The sequence below is a fragment of the Dipodomys spectabilis genome, unplaced genomic scaffold (genome assembly GCF_019054845.1).
Source record: "Dipodomys spectabilis isolate Male_0828 unplaced genomic scaffold, ASM1905484v1 ptg000089l, whole genome shotgun sequence".
NCBI lineage: Eukaryota > Metazoa > Chordata > Mammalia > Rodentia > Heteromyidae > Dipodomys > Dipodomys spectabilis.
The window spans coordinates 10,288,614-10,307,569 of NW_024870766.1; the positions used below are offsets into that span (position 1 = coordinate 10,288,614).

At 33.3% G+C, this 18,956-nt stretch overlaps 1 protein-coding gene across 1 annotated transcript in view; it reads left to right on the forward strand.

Moving 5' to 3' along the window:
* The window catches only part of Sema3e (semaphorin 3E), a 201,786-nt gene that overhangs the window by 148,619 nt on the left and 34,211 nt on the right, over window positions 1-18,956 (forward strand). The window contains exon 5 of the mRNA XM_042684792.1: window positions 11,619-11,712. Within this exon, the coding sequence (XP_042540726.1) occupies window positions 11,619-11,712 (94 nt within the window). The remainder of the gene's footprint in view (window positions 1-11,618; window positions 11,713-18,956) is intronic.

Here is an 18,956-nt window from a genome sequence, read left to right on the forward strand (position 1 = left end):
AAAATAGATATTCATGATTTTATAAAAAGCAGCTTTGTACTCAGAAGGAATGTTGATTCTTGCTCCATTCTCTGAAGTCAGAATAACAGTAGAGCAGTCAAACTAAGAGAAGGTAGACCGGATAGCAATACAGAAGAGAAAATTCAGATCTCCCAGCTAACTTCTAGTTAAGATGAGCCTAATCTTGCAATGTATAAATGTCTAAATAATTAACTCTATGCTTCAGTTAAACCTTTTCAAAGAAGCATGTGTTTATTCATCATTATTTCTAGCACTTCATACTGTCTTATAATTAAAATATATAAACGGTTTCACCTTTTGTACAATGATATGTACATAAAGTTTTATTTGTATAACTTTTTTTTCTTTCACTAGTACTGGGGCTTGAACGGGGTATGGGTGGTATTCTGTATTTGCTTTCTGAAGGCTGGCACTCAATCTCTTGAGCCAAGCTCTACTTCTGGCTTTTTGGAGTTTAGAGAGAAGAGTGTCAAAAACTTTCCTTTCCAGGCTAGCTTTACACATCAATCCTCAGACCTCAGCCTCCTGAGTAGATAAGATTATAGGCGTGGGCCACTGACAATATCCCGCTTGTGTAACATATATATTTTCCTAAGAAGATTTAGTTTGATTTGCTTGTATTTGGACATGCTGTGCCAATTATCTTATACAACGTATAGAGAATTCCAAAGGTATTATATCCATTTATGCCAAACTTCTATTTTATTCTTTTGTGAAATTTTATCTGAGCTGATTACACAATAACAATGTGTTCCAAAATAATACATTATATATATTTAAGCTAAAGTTATGATATCTAGTTATGGTGCCACTTATAAGTTTATTTTCTTCTACTTTCTTTGCATGGTGACCTTGTTTGAATATTTTGCAATTTGTCTACGTAAGGAATCCCAAGTAAGCTAATCAGGTGGCTTATTATGAACTGTAGTTTTGTTTTCAACATAAATTATAAAATTGAAGCTTGTAAGGAAGAATTGACTAGCTATAGTGATGGTTTCTAGCTTATTTGATTAGAAATTTTCCAAAAAATCAAGTAAATGTCATAACTGATGATATAACTGTAAGACTAATTGTACTGATCCTTGTAGAAATAAAATAACAATTATTTTCTTGATCTCAGAGCTAGAATATAACATATAACTACACATGTTCTGGCATGGTATTAAAGAATATTTTCTGCAAATATTTACAATGTTTAACTGTTTATATTCTTAGGCTTTTGTAGGCATATGTTAATCTGTTGTAGCAAATATTCTTACTGATAAACAAGTACTCCCCTCTTTGTCCAGGGGCTACTCCTTCAAGTGGACCTCCAAGTCTTGATGACATTTTTGAAAGATTTTGAAATCTTCCTTGCTTTCTAGACTAAATCTAATGTATACATATATTATATATAATATATAATATATATTTTCTTATCCTGTCTTGTGAAATATGCATCCAGACTTAAGGTCAGCCAGTTTTCTAGGGCCTTCAGTTTACTTAAATAGGAAATGTCATTTGGAGACTCCAACCAGGGACTAAGGATACTTTCTACTCTTAGTGTCACTTTAATGTACATTCACAGATTATGGTTGACATTGGGTTTCTCTCTGAGCTGCTTTTTTCCTTTGTTCTCTTAAAAGTATTGATTTGTAGGTCAACCATAAAATTAAAGTTTAAAAACCTTTTTTCTCTTTCTCACTCTGTTTCTGTCTCTGTCTCTCTGTCTCTGTTTCTCTCTGTTTCTCTCTCTCTGTAGATGTGTATATATGGCTTTTTGGAGTTAAAATATTTTTGATTTCTGGATGTAGAAAATTTCTGTTGAAATTTTAAGTTGTTGAATTTATCACTATTTCTTTTATGTCTGTAGATATTTTTCTTTTATTCCAAAAGGTATTCTCACACTCAAGTGTATATATGTCTATTACTTTTGTTTCTTGTGTTTAAATTGTTGATAAGTCTGGTATATAACTTCAGGCATGCAGAGCATGAGGTAGTAATTATGCTTTATTTTTTGCCAGATGGCAATCCAGTTGTCCAAACACCATTTATTGAATAATCCATCATTTATCAATAGTGCTTTGAAATACTATCTGTATTGGTGTACAGTCTCACAAACAGTTCTTACAGGACAAAGCTTTAAAATTAGCTATCAAATAGCAGCAAAAAGATAAAAAATGCTAAGGAAAAAAATTATCTCTGGATTGAGTAGAAAAACATCATGTAGCATTGCATTGAAAACCCTTTGATGGGATTGGTAACAAATAGATGTAGATATGTAAGTATGCTATAAATAGATAATCATGGTGTACATGGTATATCATATGTTGAAATTTTCTAATCTTGAAGTTTTGAAATAGACTTTTAACAGTGTCCTTTGCTCTGATTCTCACAAAAATAATATGAGGTACCAAATAAAAGTGTTTTTTTTCTTTTATTATTTATATGACAAAATTGTTATTTAAAAGGGAACGTGATGAGTAAGATGATACCAGAAAATTTTTCAAGTATTTTGATTTTATAATGGTTCCTCTTTTCATTCTTCCTAACACTTTGCCCCTTTCCTAGTTTATGAGAAAATAGACAGAATTTTTGTTTTCATATCATAGCCAACATTTATAATTCATTTATGTACATGTATTCATATATGTATGTATATATCCATATATACACACACAAAGAAGAAATACCATAAAATACAATATCTGATTTAAATGACAAGGTATATGACATAGAATTCAAAATTCTATCTGGAAATTTCTTGAGAATTATAACTTTCATATTACTGTTCTCACATGGAATAGGAAAGCATATGATATCAATATGACAATGTATACAGTAGCATAAATACAAAACTCTATCATAAATTCACTTTTAAAATTATACTATAAAATATATTTAAATTATAATAGTTATAGAAAATACCACACATATATGTTGAGGAAGAAACAAACATATAAGACATGGAAATGTGATAAATACATTTATAGATGACAAAAATGTTTACATGGTAGCTTTGAAAGGCTAGTCTACATATTAAAATATACATGAATATAAGGTTACCTTCTGAAATTATGATCTAAATATTGTAGGTAGAACTTAAGTAAGTATTAAAAAGACATCTGTATAAACAAATATGAATTTTATATTAACCTTGAGCTCTGAAATCATAAAAGTTTAATTATATAAACAGTACCAATTATAAATCAGCATGCTATGTTCACTTTCAATGTTTGCTATCCAAGTGAGAATTAGTGTGGAAACATATATACAAACACATTAGTTTCACTATTAACTTGGGTGTAGTGTAAGGCTGCTTCATTAAAGTATCATTTGATAATGTATAACCACAAATAGCTTTAGAAATTCTACAAAGTCATTAATGACTGTAACATCTCAAATTCATAGAGATGAATTAAAGTAGCCAGTTCTGGAAGCTACAGCTGATGATGAAGTTGAGGGGGATGTGAAACAAAATGCCTGGGAGAATATCATGAAAATAATTCTTCAAGAGTATTTTGTAGAAACGTAGGGAAGAAAAAAAGAAAGGATTATGTAAGAACTGTGGGTAGTACTATGTATAGAAGTATTGCACTTAGCCCATGATAAAGCTCACAGTCAAATTCTCCAATATCTGAAGGTCATCCCAGATGTTAGATTGTGACAGATGAAGCATTAAGGGCCACGTAGAATACTTGATAGCTGTAGTTGAGAGGAACATGAGGTAGCAATGATAATGTGGTTTTTGGTAGAAATGGTGTTAAAATAGGAGACAAATGGTAGAGGGACTGACATGCACAACTTACTTTGATTCATATTAAGTGGCTATTATTAAATTAAAATTCATTTGGCTCATGTCTTATACACTTATGATTCGAAATTGATTGTTTCCTTATTTTCTTCTTGACAGAATTATGTATAACAAACCTTATATATTTTACTAGTTTTTCTTCTACTATTGAAAGGAGCTAATGCATGGTTGCTTGATTAATCCTAAATTTATAATATTCTAAATTGTTTCTTCTGGTATTTTTAGATTGTCTCTATGGCACTGATGACAATGACTTAATTCATAGATATAATTTATTAATACGAATCATTCTAAATGGCATCACATTTATCACCTCATATAATGACTCATAGCTACAGAAAATACCATTCGTCAAGGTTACTGGGATCTAAGAGCTCCCCTCAAAGTCAAATGAGGAAAACTCTCCTGGAAAGATACACTATTTATACTTTAGACACATTTTTTTCTGATGCACACAAATGCCCATCTACATTAATAAACTATCTGCCTTGCTTTTTTCAATCACAGAGAAAAATTGCTTATACCACTCCTTAAAGAACATATAGTACAGCCCACATGTTAATTCTAGGGCTGCCTTGTAAATTTAAACTACCCTAGACAGGCAAAAATTCCAGCTGTTAAAACATAGATAAAGGAAATCCTGTGTAAGTAGTGATCAACATTCTCCATAGGGTTAAACACTAACATTACACATTGTTTGAACTATAAACACAGCTTCTTTGGGGTCATTGACAATATCAGCATGCCTCAAGTTTGCTGGCTGGTTGGTCTGTTGAACTCCAGTTTAGGAAGAAAATAATATTCCTCTCTTTTTAGCATCTTATTAGATTGTATATCATATTAAACATACCTCATTTAATACCATAATTAATTCTATATGATTCTTCAGTTTTTAAAATTTCATGTTCAAATAACTGCCATAGTTACTACTTATGTTCATAGTTACTATTTATTGAAACTCAATATATTAATTCTGGAAAGAGTCAGTCATAAGCTATAAACATGTATATATTATATTATATTATATTACCTTAAATGTGAAACAAACACTCTTCCTTTACTTGTGGTAGCAACCTAATTAATTTACTAAAGCCAATAACCATCAAAATATTGAAACAACACAACAATAAATTTGCTATATAGAAAGCTCCAAAAGCATAATTAATCTAAACAGTCTAGTTTCAAGTCATCATATTGAATCATAGATGAATGACACTTACACAGTCTCCTAAAGGAAATTTCATAAACCATTAAGGGAAGAAAGACTAACAGAACCCATTATAATATGTGGTGGTCAACAGACAAAAAGGGGGGAAGTAATGGAGGCTAGACAGCAGTGTGATCAGATTGGGATTTCTGTACTAACATACGTCTGAGTTTTTGGTCTTATAAGGCGTTTTCATCCACTTCACCTGATGAATATTTCAGAAAAAGAGTTGGTTAGAAGTTTAGCATGACAGGTTCATAGACAGCAAGAGCAGTACTTTAAAGAACAGGAAGCACTATAAAGTTCCTTATATAAAATCAAAAGGACCTCAGACTTTATTCTGGAGGCTATGGGAGTCTTAGAAGAGTTGAGCCAGGCAAATGACAGGAGGAAATTCACGTTTCAGAAGGAACTCTTTGGTAATGGAGTAGAGAACTGACAACTGGGACTTTGGAAACACGAAAATCAATATGATTCGTTTAGAGTGAAATAAGTAAGTGCCAGAGAACAGGCAATAGTGACAGATGTTGTACAAAGAAGAAATAACTATTAAAGGAAAATGTTGGGGCAACAGACTCATACATTTTAGAGCTTGGTTTTATTATAGGATTCCCAGTCTAGGCTCAGGTGTCAACACAGAACAATAACCGTTGTTATTATTACTGAGAGTGGGGGTTAAGTACATAAATAGAGGGAGATGATTTTCCACATTAGGGGAATATATGGCATTGTCTGGAAAGTGTTATTCAGAAGCTTAATGAATTAGGATGCTAGGGTAAGAAGTTGTTCATTGAAACTACAAAAGGACAATAATATAACCAGAAAAAATATAGACTGTACTTTGCAATTTCATTAGTAGCCACAAATCAGTGACTGTAAATGATAATTTGCATTCTGTATATTTTTATTTATTAAATTAAAGCATTGCTGGGCACTGGTGGCTCACGCCTATAATCCTAGCTATTCAGGAGGCTGAGATCTGAGGATCGCGGTTCAAAGCCAGCCTGGGCAGGAAAGTCCATGAGACTCTTATTTCCAATAAACCACTCAAAAACCGGAAGTGGCACTGTGGCTCAATCAGTAGAGCGCTTGCTTTGTGCTGAAGAGCACTGGGACAGCATCCAAGCCCAGAGTTTAAGCCCCATGACCGACCAATAAATAAATAAATTAATTAATTAATTAAAACATCATTTATATAATACCTTTTTATAAAACATCATTTCTCAACATTTCTTGACATTTCTGATACATAATACAGTTATTTTGTTATGTCTGTGTCTTATTATTTTAACACATTAAAGCATAATTGTATATAGTTATGGATAAATCATCTGATTCAATGCATGTATAATCCTGTAGTGTTCAAATCACATCATCTCTTTGTGATGAAACTCTTCCAAATATTTTCTTTTACATTTGTTGGTATTTATATTATTGTTATTTATACTTTCTGTGCACTAGGCTTACTGTTTCCATCGATCTGTGATTATTCACTGATCAACTTTTCTCCTTCCTTCCCTCCTACTCTGTCTATGCTCCCTAGCTTCCAGTAATCACTGTGGTTGCTACTAATTAGTAGCACATTTTAGGAATGGAGAAGACAGACACTGAGGAAAGAATTATGAACAAAGAAAGTAACAGCTTACCAACGGGGTGAAGGGAAAGGAATCTTTCCTAAAGCTATGGGGTACCCTAAGTGTGGAGGCCTATATGAGGTGAGGGAATATAGGTAATATTCTGGGTAATTATGTGGTGGAGTTGGGCTGGTGAGAAGTATGGGACATCGGGAGAATTTCAAGCCACTGTAGTGGCTGAATGGTGAGGAGGAAGCCTGTGGAGCAGAATTGGTACGATGGGGAAGGAAAGTGGTCCTGACTATGTTGCCACTGAGGATCAAGAAACATGTTCGACTGCAGAAAGGGCCCGTGGATGTGGAGATATTCACAGGCCAGTGAAGATACGCACAGGCCAATGGAAGACACGGATGGCAGTGAAGACTGAGATGTGTAAAGGACTGAGTGAGTGGCCTGAAGTCTCCATAGGAGTCAGTAAAGGAATTGCTGTACTGAGCTTGCCTAGGTGTAGAGAATAATATTAACGTTGCTCCTGGAATATGGAATATGGAATATGCTGGAGCAGAGCCTCATGAATTAAAACCAGCCTTTGAAAGGAGAAATGGACTTAGTCAGGAAACACTATCCTTTTAGGAAATTCATTATTTTTCTCTCATTATTATAACTGGCTACTGAAAAGTAGCTTAAAACATATATATATTATATATAATATATATATAAAACATATATATATATATAAAACATATATATAAAACATATATATATATATATACTGGCTTAAAACATATACATATATACATATATATGTATATATGTATATATGCATGTATATGTGTGTGTATATATATTAATAGTGTATTTTAATAGTGTATTAATAGTGTGTATTAATAGTGTATTAATAGTCCTGTAGGCACAAAGTCTGAATGTAGGCCTCCGTGCATGAAAATGAAGATGGCAACAGGAATGCATTCCCTTTGGGGACTCTAAAGGAAGAATTCAGTTCCTTGTTTTCTAGAAATCACTGATATCCTGTAGTCATGGCCCCGTTTTTTCCGTCTTCTAGCATTAGTGAGTCTAGCTTTCCTTACACACAGCATTGTTCTGATAGGTTTTTTGCTTTTCTTATCAAAGTTCCCATTTAAAAAAAAATTAGATATTCTGGAAATTTGAATTCAGAGTCTTAACATTGTAAGGCAGACATTCCACCACATCAGCCATTCCTTCAGGCCTTTTTGCATTTTTTATTTTTAGAATAGTATCTTGCATTTATGCTCTGGTTGGCCTGACCACGATTCTCCTATTTGTGCTTCCCATGTGGCTGGGATGTGACAGGGACACACAACCATCCCAAGCATTTTATTGGTTGTGAGGGTATTCTTTTGAATTCTTTTGGATTAGGCTGCCTTCTAATTGTGATCCTGCATCTCTGCCTTAAAAGTTGCTAGGAGTATGGGATTGAGTCAAAGTACCTGCCTACATCTCCTCTTCTATTTTAAGAACCTATGTGATTTTATTGGACCGGCCTGGATAAATCAAGATGTCTCCACATCTCAGCCTTTAATTTAGTAGTCCTTGCAAAAAAATTTTTGCAGTATAATTAATGCATTCACCTGTTCTAGAAATTATGAGAACTCTTTGAGAGTCCTTCATATTCTGCCTATTATGGTAGCTATGACCAAATTAGAGCAAACAAGTTTAGAAGTCTGTTACAAAGTATGGCCTTAGAGATTTATTTACTATGATATAAGGATTTCAGAAAACATGGTGAAAAAATTTGGCGGAAGCAATAAAACTACCCCTACATATGACTTGACTATTCATATTATTTCCAAATATACTGATCTTTCTGAAGTCATTCACATCATGATTTATTCAATGAAAATGTTAAACTCGTTATCAACAAAAGCGGATGAATTTTGAATGGAATTTTTCAGAGTGTTCATAAATGAGGTAATCAATTCTTAGGTTTATTTGGCCTTTACAGTATACAGATATCTTTGTACATTTCTTATTTCTTTTTATTGGACATATTTTGTTTAACAACTCTAAACTGTCTATTAAATAGAGTTTAAGTTTAATTAAATAACTATTAAATATTAAATAACTTTAAGTTGTGGTCATTCACACATTTGTCAGAAAACCGAATAGTTTGAGGAAGCTGTTACTTTGCATCAACAAATGAGGTTGCCTCAAAATAGCTTAGGTGAAGTGGCCTATGATTATAATAATCACACTTTGATCTATAGGCATTCAAACAAAAAATGTTAGAGTCTTATTAGCTTTACTACCAAATGCTACCAAATGCTTCTTTAGAAAAAAAGTATAGTTGTTTCTATAAAACCTGGTCAACATATTATACCTATAACTTCATTTTATTAAGTTGCTCAAAAATAAACACCAAGGATAAAATATTAGTATGTTTTAAAGGTGTGCCATGGATTCAAGTAGCCCATTAATTCACATATGGAACTTATAGAAAGATCTTCTGACCAATAAAAAATAAAGTGTTCCTTGCTCTGCTTTGTGGCCACAACTTAGTACAGTAATTTAGATGTTCAACAGCAGTTGTCCAAGTTTCAGGACAAAAACAAAGAGTATCAGTGCAAAAAAGAAACATGTAAAAACTAGCGAATTATAGCGGGTTCTGGGGGTGGGGGGCTGGAGAGGGGAAGAGATGGGAAGGGAAAACAAAGGAGGAGGCAACAATGCTTGATAAGAAATGTACTCACTATCTTGCGCATGTAATTGTAACCCCTCTGTATGGTATTTTCACAATAATAAAAAATTATAGAACTTTCATGCACTCAAAATAGCTTTTTATTGCTTTTTAATAACTTTTATACAGAATATCAAAGACCTTGTAATCTTTGAATTAAAGAAATATCCTAATGTACATTCTAGTTTGACATTGTCTGCCTTTTTGTATTATTTGACCCCTTGACGTATTTTTTATTAACCATGCGCTGTCATGTAAGGATGAGATTAATGTATCTTTTACAGATTTTTACCTTTTCTTTTCTTTGTGCCTGAAAAGAAGGATGCACAGCTACATTAGGGATGTTCCAATTTCCTTTCTTCACCAAACAAGAAAACAATGTAGCTGAAAAAAATTTAAATGTAGTAGTTATTAATTTTTAACAGCAAAATCATAGAAATACCTTTTTCTATGATTAAAAGTGTGGATTTTTAATGGTTGAGCAGGATTCAAACAAAAATTAGTTTATTATTTTAAAATGAGAAAGGTTGACCTTGGTTGAGCCATTAATGAAATAAATGTGACAGGCATTTGAAGTCTTTTATAAAACGGTGAGAAGAGTTCAGCCAAAGCACATTTGTGTCTTGATCCAAGGTATCAATCTCTAAGAATATGCAAGTATTTAATATAATATCCAATTATCAGGTCTTCTCAAGGTCAAATATGAGATTTCATAGCAGAGTGCTGTTTTTCAGAGACAAATAAGTTTACATATTATACATGTGTGCCTCATACATGACTGAAAATCCTGGTATAATGCTAGGTTTTACTTCATTATTTTCAACATATTACACTTACAGACTTCTTGGTGAATATATTCTTGGACTTAGTCAACTTCTCTTTAAAGTAGAAGAATGTGCTGTATCAGAAACTTGGTATTTCAGACTCATGTTGAAATTCACAGAACAAAAACAAGACATGCTACTTCATTTCCCTAATGTAGGTCTAGAGTTCTACAAATTCCATGATTCTCCTGATCACAGAGCTCTTTCAGTTTGTATTTCCTGTTTGCGTTTCTTTTTTTTTTGGTCCGGTTTTGGGGCCTGAACTCTGGGCCTGGGTGCTGTCCCTCAGCTCTTCAGCTCAAGGCTAGCGCTCTACCACTTGAGCCACAGCACCATTTCCAGCTTTTTTCTTTTTGCTAATGTGGTCTATGGAATTGAACCCAGGGCCTCATGCATGCAAGGCAAGCGCTCTACCACTGAGCCACCTTCCCAGCCCCCTGTTTGCATTTCTTACTTGACAATTTGTATCTTCTTCAAATAGATGTCATGCACTTGTTTTCATCTTGCAGTTTCAATTTAGTATTCAAAGTGTCTAATTATATTTCTTCCACTGAAACAACCAAGTGAATGACTAGAGAATGAAACTGACTCAGAATGAAAAGCTAAGTATCAAAGAGTTTTCAGCTGCAGAAAATCTTGATTTGATTGAGCTACTCCCTATCTCCTCTTCATGAGCCTTTCTTATGTTTAACATTCATTATCTACTACTTCTTCAAACAATTCACGATGTAGCAGTGACAAAAGGGACAAACAGGTGTTGCATTCATATGTGCTCATTTCCTCACATACAATATGGAACTTGTTAACATGCATATATTATAGTCATGCATTAATAATTTAAACATTATTAGACATAGGTGCGTATATGCTGGATATGAGTACAGTGTCATGATGAAGAATAAAATTGATTAAAAACAAACATTCTAAAATATTAAGAGTAGTAAATTTTATTGTTCTTTGAAAAATATTCAAAATTTAACAAAGCATTTTTTAAATTATTTTTTTGTTGGTCGTAGGGCTTGAACTCTGGGCTTGGGCGCTGTCCCTGTGCTCTTCCAGCTCAAGGCAAGCACTGTACCACTTGAGCCACAGCACCACCTCCTTAACAAAGCATTTTTATAATATAACCCAGTTCTCTTTTTTTTTAAATCTATGAATGTCCTCAATAATACCTTTTCATCAAGTTTTAACTTTTTTTGGAATAATTAAGTGACACATCTCAGAAGAACTAGCCTTGTCCAATCAAGTGGTAAGCACCACCTATTTCTCTGAACTCCTGTATATTTCCTGAAAATAGCAGAGAAGGTGAGTAAGGGTTTATTTATAAAAAGCTGTTATACCTAAATGACTTGATATTACTAATTTTCTAGTTAGAATGTTTGCTTTGGAAAGAACCAAAGTTTAATATGATTTATCTGAACAATTAAATTCTTCTTGAAGCTGGCACATTCACAATGCGTTTCTGTTCTTCCTTTTCCCCAAGGATCCTCTGTTTCACCTGGAATCACACAGATCCGAGAGAGGAAGGGGTCGATGTCCTTTTGACCCCAGCTCTTCCTTCGTCTCCACATTAATTGGTAATTATCTTCCCTCAGACATCAGGTAGCAGGCATGAGGATTCTGAAACTTATTTTTCAACTTCAATATATTTTTTTGCTCTTCTCTGTGTACTTTGCCTGGTCATTTCTGTTTACTGGTACTGGGAGAAACGATGTTAAATTTCAAGCCTTAGCAATTTTAATTTGTGCTTTAAAATAATTACAGATGCTACAAAGTATGTATGTCTCCTCCTAAAGAAAATAAAACAAATTGCCCAATAAGACATGATGTAAAATATTTTGGATGACACCATTAGCAGTTCATAAAATGCAGTTATAGACTATTTAATAAAACACTTCAGCCAGAGAAATTAAACTATTTTTACTCTGTTGGTTCTTTATGGTTCAATTATGTAAAGTAATTATGACAACTTTTACTGTTTATTACATTGATACCATTTTGTTATTCATAGAATTCAGGAAAACATCATCTTGGGTGAACACTTCAAGGTTGTTTATCTAACTTTTTGCTAATCTAGAATGCAGACACTGATCAGACATCAGACATCTCACGTTGTCACTAAACATGGCTATTGTAATAATAGAGTAAAATGACTGTCTGGTATACATTCCAATTTGATTCAATTTAATTGAATGAGGTCCTCATTAAAAAGAAATGTACTCATTACCTTTCTTATGTAATTGTAACCCCTCTCCGTTCATCACCTTTACAATAAAATTAAATTTTAAAAATCCTCACTTACTTAAGACACAATAAAGTATTGAATTTCATCCTTTCTCTTTTATATTATTTGGGATTGAAAATGGTAATTTATCAAACATCTCTAAGACTATGGAAGTATGAGCAAGTAGGAGTTCCCAAGTATAACTGAAAAGATCACAGGTGTTAATAAAGTAATTCTGGTTCCTCAGTACTGAGATTTTCTCATCAGGTATACCATAGATGCACAAGGCACTATTAACCCGTTTGCAAAATCTACAGCTACGAATGCCAGCTTGTCTTTGTAGAAAATGAGAAAGCACATAATAACATGTAGACACTTCATTATTTCAATAAGGTAATAAAATTTAAAACTGTGCTGATAATTTGTCAACACATTCTCTGAGTTGGAGTTGATATTGGTGGTATTGTACTACTCTGCATTCTTTTTGCATTTTTAAATTTTAAATTTAAATTTTATTGCCAAGGTGATACATATAAGGGTTACAGTTACATAAGTAAGTTAGTGAGTACATTTCTTGTTAAATATGTTACCTCTTCCCTCATTTTTCTCCCATTTTCCTTCCCCTGGCCCCCGACCCCCAAATTGTACAGATTATTTCCAACATTTGTCTTGTGTATATCGCTGTTGTATTGGTCCCCCACTTTGTCCTTTGTCCCACCATTTTTTTTGTTCCCCTTCCCTTCCCTAATTCAGATAAACACATATACAATACCCAGGGTACCAAAATCAAATACAGTGACAACAGGGGATATACCATAGGGGAAAGAACATACAAAAGAAATAAAAAAAAATCACATAGGACATTAAAAACAACAGTGACAAAGTAAAACCTCTTATGTCCACCTCTTGGAGTTCCTTTAACATCATTTTATATAGTCATATGTTCATAGCTATTGAGTTATTCTATTCATCAGCTAAGATTATATTGTACATTACTGAAATCTTTTCTGTGAACTATTTTGGGACAGTCAATTTTTCTTGGCCTTGAATCCTGTTTCCTATAGGAGAGTTGCATAAACCAGTTTTGTTTTGTAAGAGTCAAATTCAAAAGAATGACACTTTTGGTAAATCCAATGTCCATAGACTTGAAATTTGAAAAATGTCAGGAAGATATGAAATGCACATATTTGGTAGACTCATAAAATCTTTCCCTACAGTCATTAGTGATTTTTGACTTCATAGGTTTAAGATTTGAAAATATATGAAAAACGTCTCACCTTTCTTTTACCATAGCCTCTTGCACAGAAAAAAAATAGGCTTTCTATAAATATCATGAATGGAATAATCACTAAAACACCCAAGTGGACAAAAAAAAAAAAGAAAAATTAAAATGTTTCTCCAAAGAAGAGAAAGTCATTAGAGGCTGGGATTTATACACTATTAAAAATATTGGAAGAGAAAATCAATCATTTTGATATTTTGCTAAAAGGTGAAATGTAATTTCTAGAGCTACTGTGCCACTCAACACCCAGTCTCCTTGGATTTTGTTTATGTATGAAGCCAGGAATTTAAAACTGAAATTTTAAAGAAGGAAATATTACCAGAGGGACATTTCCAAGTGAGTTCCATTGAACTTCCAAATCAAATTACACTATGCTGAACTGTGAAGGGCCTGCCATCTGGGTGGCTGGCTGTTTCGTTTATTCAGAAGAGAAATCAAATCAAAGGAGCCCTCCAAGTCAAACACGAAAGTTATAGAATAATCCCTCCAAAGAGAAGAAATAAAAATATAATTCTTCACTTTTATCCACTCGCTTTCATCCCCAAGTACCTTGGAGAGATCACTCCCTCACGTTGGAAATGCAGCCGCTTCTGGCACAGAAACCTGATAACCTATATGAGCCAGAAGCTCTTTAAAAGAGGGGAAGTAAAAATAATTCATTCAATTGAAAAAGCAGTAGGAATGTGAGCTGGAAAAAAAAAATGAAGCTACCTGAGTTGGAATTTGGCAAGCTTGGTGTAGCTTAATCTGACAGGGAAAGAATGTATTTATATGTTCTTTTATGATGACACATGTCCTGAATTGATGAGTTCAAACAAAACTCCAGGAAAAATGATACACACCCTTAGACCATGGCTCCTGGTTTCTTTGTTAGGTATAGGCTATGAGTGTTTGAATACACGTTTAAGGCAAAATACTCAGGTTGGTAATGATATTCATTCAACTATACAGAGAACCATAAAGGAAAATTGGTGCTTGCAAAACTGAGAATTTCTATATTATTTCTTAATTTCAGATACAATTTTAACTTCCGTGAACTTGAAATCAGTTGATTTAAGATTAATTTGTTGCTTTGTATGTCCCTCCCCCACGGTGTAACCCCTACTTTCACAGTATTTGATGTTGGTATAATTTTTGGAGGGGAAGGGAAAAAACAAACTGTTTAAATAGGGATACAGGTGGACCCATTGCAACAATGAGATGTACAAGTCGTTATGTCGAAAAATGAACTTTACAACTTTGGCCAGGGGTTGGGAGATGGGAAGGGATGGGAAGGGAAACAAAGGAGGAGACAACAATACTTGATAAGAAATGTATTCATTATCTTGCCCATGTAATTGTAACCCCTCTGTACAGTATTTTCACAATAAAAAAAAAAAAGATTCCCAGGAGTAAAATACTATTGAGAAACTAAATCAATATTAGAGATAATTGGATAAGTGAAAGACAAGTTAACACACTTTTTTGAAAATTAAATATATAATTTAATTTAGAAATAAAATGTTAAGAATTTAGGATGGCTCAAAGAGCAAAAATAATCACCTTATTGAATTATGCTCTTCATTTTTATAAATCAACTTTATTGAAACCTTGAAATGTCTAGTAAAATGAATTTACTTAGCCATGTCTTTCAAAGCACCCAAAGATACTTGTCTTTTCTAGCTAAATAAGATAATAAAATAAATTACTATTTCATGGCCAGTCAAATCAAAATCCAGGAAATATTTTCTTTATGTCATATTTAATTTTGCCAGGCAGGAAACATTCTTGTTGTTGTTTTCCCCCCCATCAGTTCTGATTGGTTTAATATTACAATGTCTTCTAGTTGATTTTTCTTTTATGAATCTTTAGGATCCCTCATAGCTTTTTTTTTGTTTTGTTTTTTATTTGTATTACAGGCAGTTTTCTTTTTTCTTGAACATTTCTACTTGCCAATAAATTATAAATTGTATTGTCAGTTTCAGATGCAAAATTTAATCCTGTCCAGGCCTGAACAGCTGAAATTGTGCTGAGAGCACTAATTAATGTTTGGGGAAAACTCCTCTGATTTGCCATGAAATTTTGCTTTGAAACTCTTGTTATTGAGATATTTATAGGAATACTTTTCAAGTTTAAGGCTAAATTTCATTCCAACAAATCAGCATTATCCTATTTTATCTCTATACATTTTTGCCCTATATTACATTCTAGTGCAAATGAAATGATAATATTTACAGCCATAGAAATTGCCTTAAAATTGAAGTTCTGGGAATTGTAGTTCAGTAGTAGAATATTCACCTAGTGTGCCTGGAGCCTTGCATTCCATTCTAGCACCGAAGCAGAAAAAAAATGGGGAATATATATTTCATTATCAATTCTATGAACTAACAATTAATCTTGAGAAAGAATTTAAATATAAGTGATTAGTTCAAGGTTTTCCCCCATCCACCAACGCTTAGGGCTTCAACTCTGGGCCTAATCACTGTCCCAGAGCTCCGTGTGCTCAAGGCTAGAGCTCTACAACTTGGGCCACATTGCTATTTCCAGATTTTTCTGTGATTTAATTGGAGATAAGTGTCGCATGGACTTTCCTACCCAGGCTGGCTTTGAGCCACTATCCTCAGATTTCAGCCTCCTGAGTAGTTAGGATTACAGCCATGAGCCACTGGCGCCTGGCTCATTTCAAGTTTTTTTAAACATTTTAAAAAGAAAGATTTCCTTTTAATTAACTATATTTAAGTTCAGGACAGAGTTATGAGTGCATATTCTTAGAATAAAATAGGGCTTTATAAATAAATATTAAAAAAGCTGAAAAATTTCAAATGAAGCTATTATATATTTTTATAATTACAACCCTTACATAGTAAGAGAACATTTTGTTCATTTATCAAATTCACCCCAACTGTAAAGAAAATTAGACAAATTATACCCTAACCTTTTCCTTTTCCCTAAAGAATATCTGTCATTTCTTTTTTCCTTTCCTTTCTTTCTTTCTTTCTTTCTTTCTTTTTCTTTCTTTCTTTCTTTCTTTCTTTCTTTCTTTCTTTCTTTTTTTCTTTCTTTCTTTCTTCTCTCTCTCTCTCTCTCTCTCTCTCTCTCTCTCTCTCTCTCTCTCTCTCTCTTTCTTCTTTTTCTGGTTCTGGTGCTTAAACTCAGGGACTGGGCTCTGTTCCTGAGCCTCTCTGTGTTCTAGGCTATTATTGCTCTACAACTTGAGCCACAGTGTCCCTTCCAGCTTTTTTTTTTCTGAGTAGTTTATTGAAGATAAGAATATCAGGGACTTGTCTGCCCCAGCTGGTTTTGAACAGAGATCCTCAATTCTCAGTATCCTGAGTAGCTAGGATTATAGGCATGAGGCACTGGCAACTGGTTGTAATTTCTTGTCTAAGACTTTTACTCCCTCACATCTGGCAAAGTGCCCACTGTCCAATGCGAACTGTACAGAACCAGACATAGCTCTAAGAAGTTAACTGAATATGTTATTTATGGTTTACTCAAAAATAAAATAATAGAAGAAATAAAAGAAAGCCTCATTCTTCAAGATCCCACTGATATAGTAACCTTTAAGGGTATAATGGATGGTCTCAAAGCCACTGATTTGCCACCAAAGTAAATTCAGAATGTAAACATGGGAGCCAGAAAATGCAAATAAACAATTCAAAGCCATTTAAATTTTATTTTTCTGTCTCAGCAACTAGCTACTGTGGCTGAGAAGGTGGTTCAGTGGTCGAGTGCTTGCCTTGCATGAATGAGGCCCTGGGTTCGATTCCTCAGCACCACATAAGCAAAAAGAAAAAAGCCAGAAGTGGTGCTGTGGCTCAAGTAGTAGAGTGCTAGCCTTGAGCTGAAGAGCTGAGGGACAGCACCCAGGCCCTGAGTTCAGGCCCCATGACCAACACACACACACACATGAGACTAGGTACCCATGAAAATATGATATAGTCCTAAGGTCATCTTAAAATATCCATATGTCATCAAAATTCCAAAGAACAAATTTGCTCTAATTACACTATATAATTATAAAATTATAGTTTTTCACTAGAGTATGTGTTTCATGTAAATACTATCAATCAGTACAAAGAAACTGAGTATTTCTACTCATTTAATTACTGCTGGATGTCACTTCTCTTTAAAGCTGGATTCTAGTATATTTTCCACTACTATGAAATATTTTGGTAAATTTTTTTAAGGAAAAAGTAAGTTAGCATGAAAAATAACTGCTTACTATAATATGAATTTGTTTCTTTCCATTGATAATAAGGTACTAGATAAGAAAATTTCCCTTCTGAGAAAAAGCTTATGTTTCCCACAAACACATTTGGTTCAGTTTACTTAGTTATAGTTTCTATCACCTGACTAACTTGTTTGAAGTCTAAGTAATGTAGTTTATATTGTGTCATTGTGTTATTTGAGTTGTTCATACTCTATTTTCTGTTATCCAAATACAAAAAGGAAATTGGGTAAAATTGGAAATAGATTTTCTTTTGTGCAAATAACAGGACTGCTGGTTGCGTTACTTGATATTGCTTTGCTGCCATCTAGTGGCTTTCTATAGTATTAGTTTGTAAATTCCACAGCATTAAAACAAATAGTGATAAATGCCATACAACTAATAGGCAGTATTACGAAGATTACATTTCCATTAATAATAGATATCAATATTATTTAAATAAACTAACTTAAATCTAATGTAAAGCACTGCTGACTTTTAATAAATCTATCCTTTATTCATTAAATATTCAACCCAGGCCATACTAGAAAAATAATTTGTATTTACAATATTTTTGCAAGATGAAAATTATAGTTTATGTGGGAAGTGTAACTCACCTCTAATTAATAAAACAAAATAATTTAGAAAAATCCACGCTAGAATTGTAGTATCTGTATAATTGTTTAGGGGTCAGTTTTGTGGTTAATATCGCAGATCACTTTTAATACTTTCCCTCTTCTTCACATAGTCAAATAGTGAAGATTGAATCCTAGGCGATGGTGCTTATCCCTAACCATTGAGTGTCTCAATCTTTTTTCTCCATATATGTATATTAAATTTGTGGTAAGGAGAGCACCAATTAACTTTTAGATATGCAATTTGCTGTTCATTTCTACTACTACTACTACTACAAAAAAAAGAGGAGTTAAAAAGAGGTAAAGCAAGGCACAGTTGTGGAGGGGCAGAGTAGAGCTCCTATCTGCGGCAGTGTGATTGACCTATTCATACCTTGAACACGATACAGTTAATATCACAGGCTCTAACATGTCTTCAAACAGAATGTGGTTTACATTTCATCTTCGCACGTAGATGAAGGTACTGATTCGATTTTAAACGGTGCCTCCAT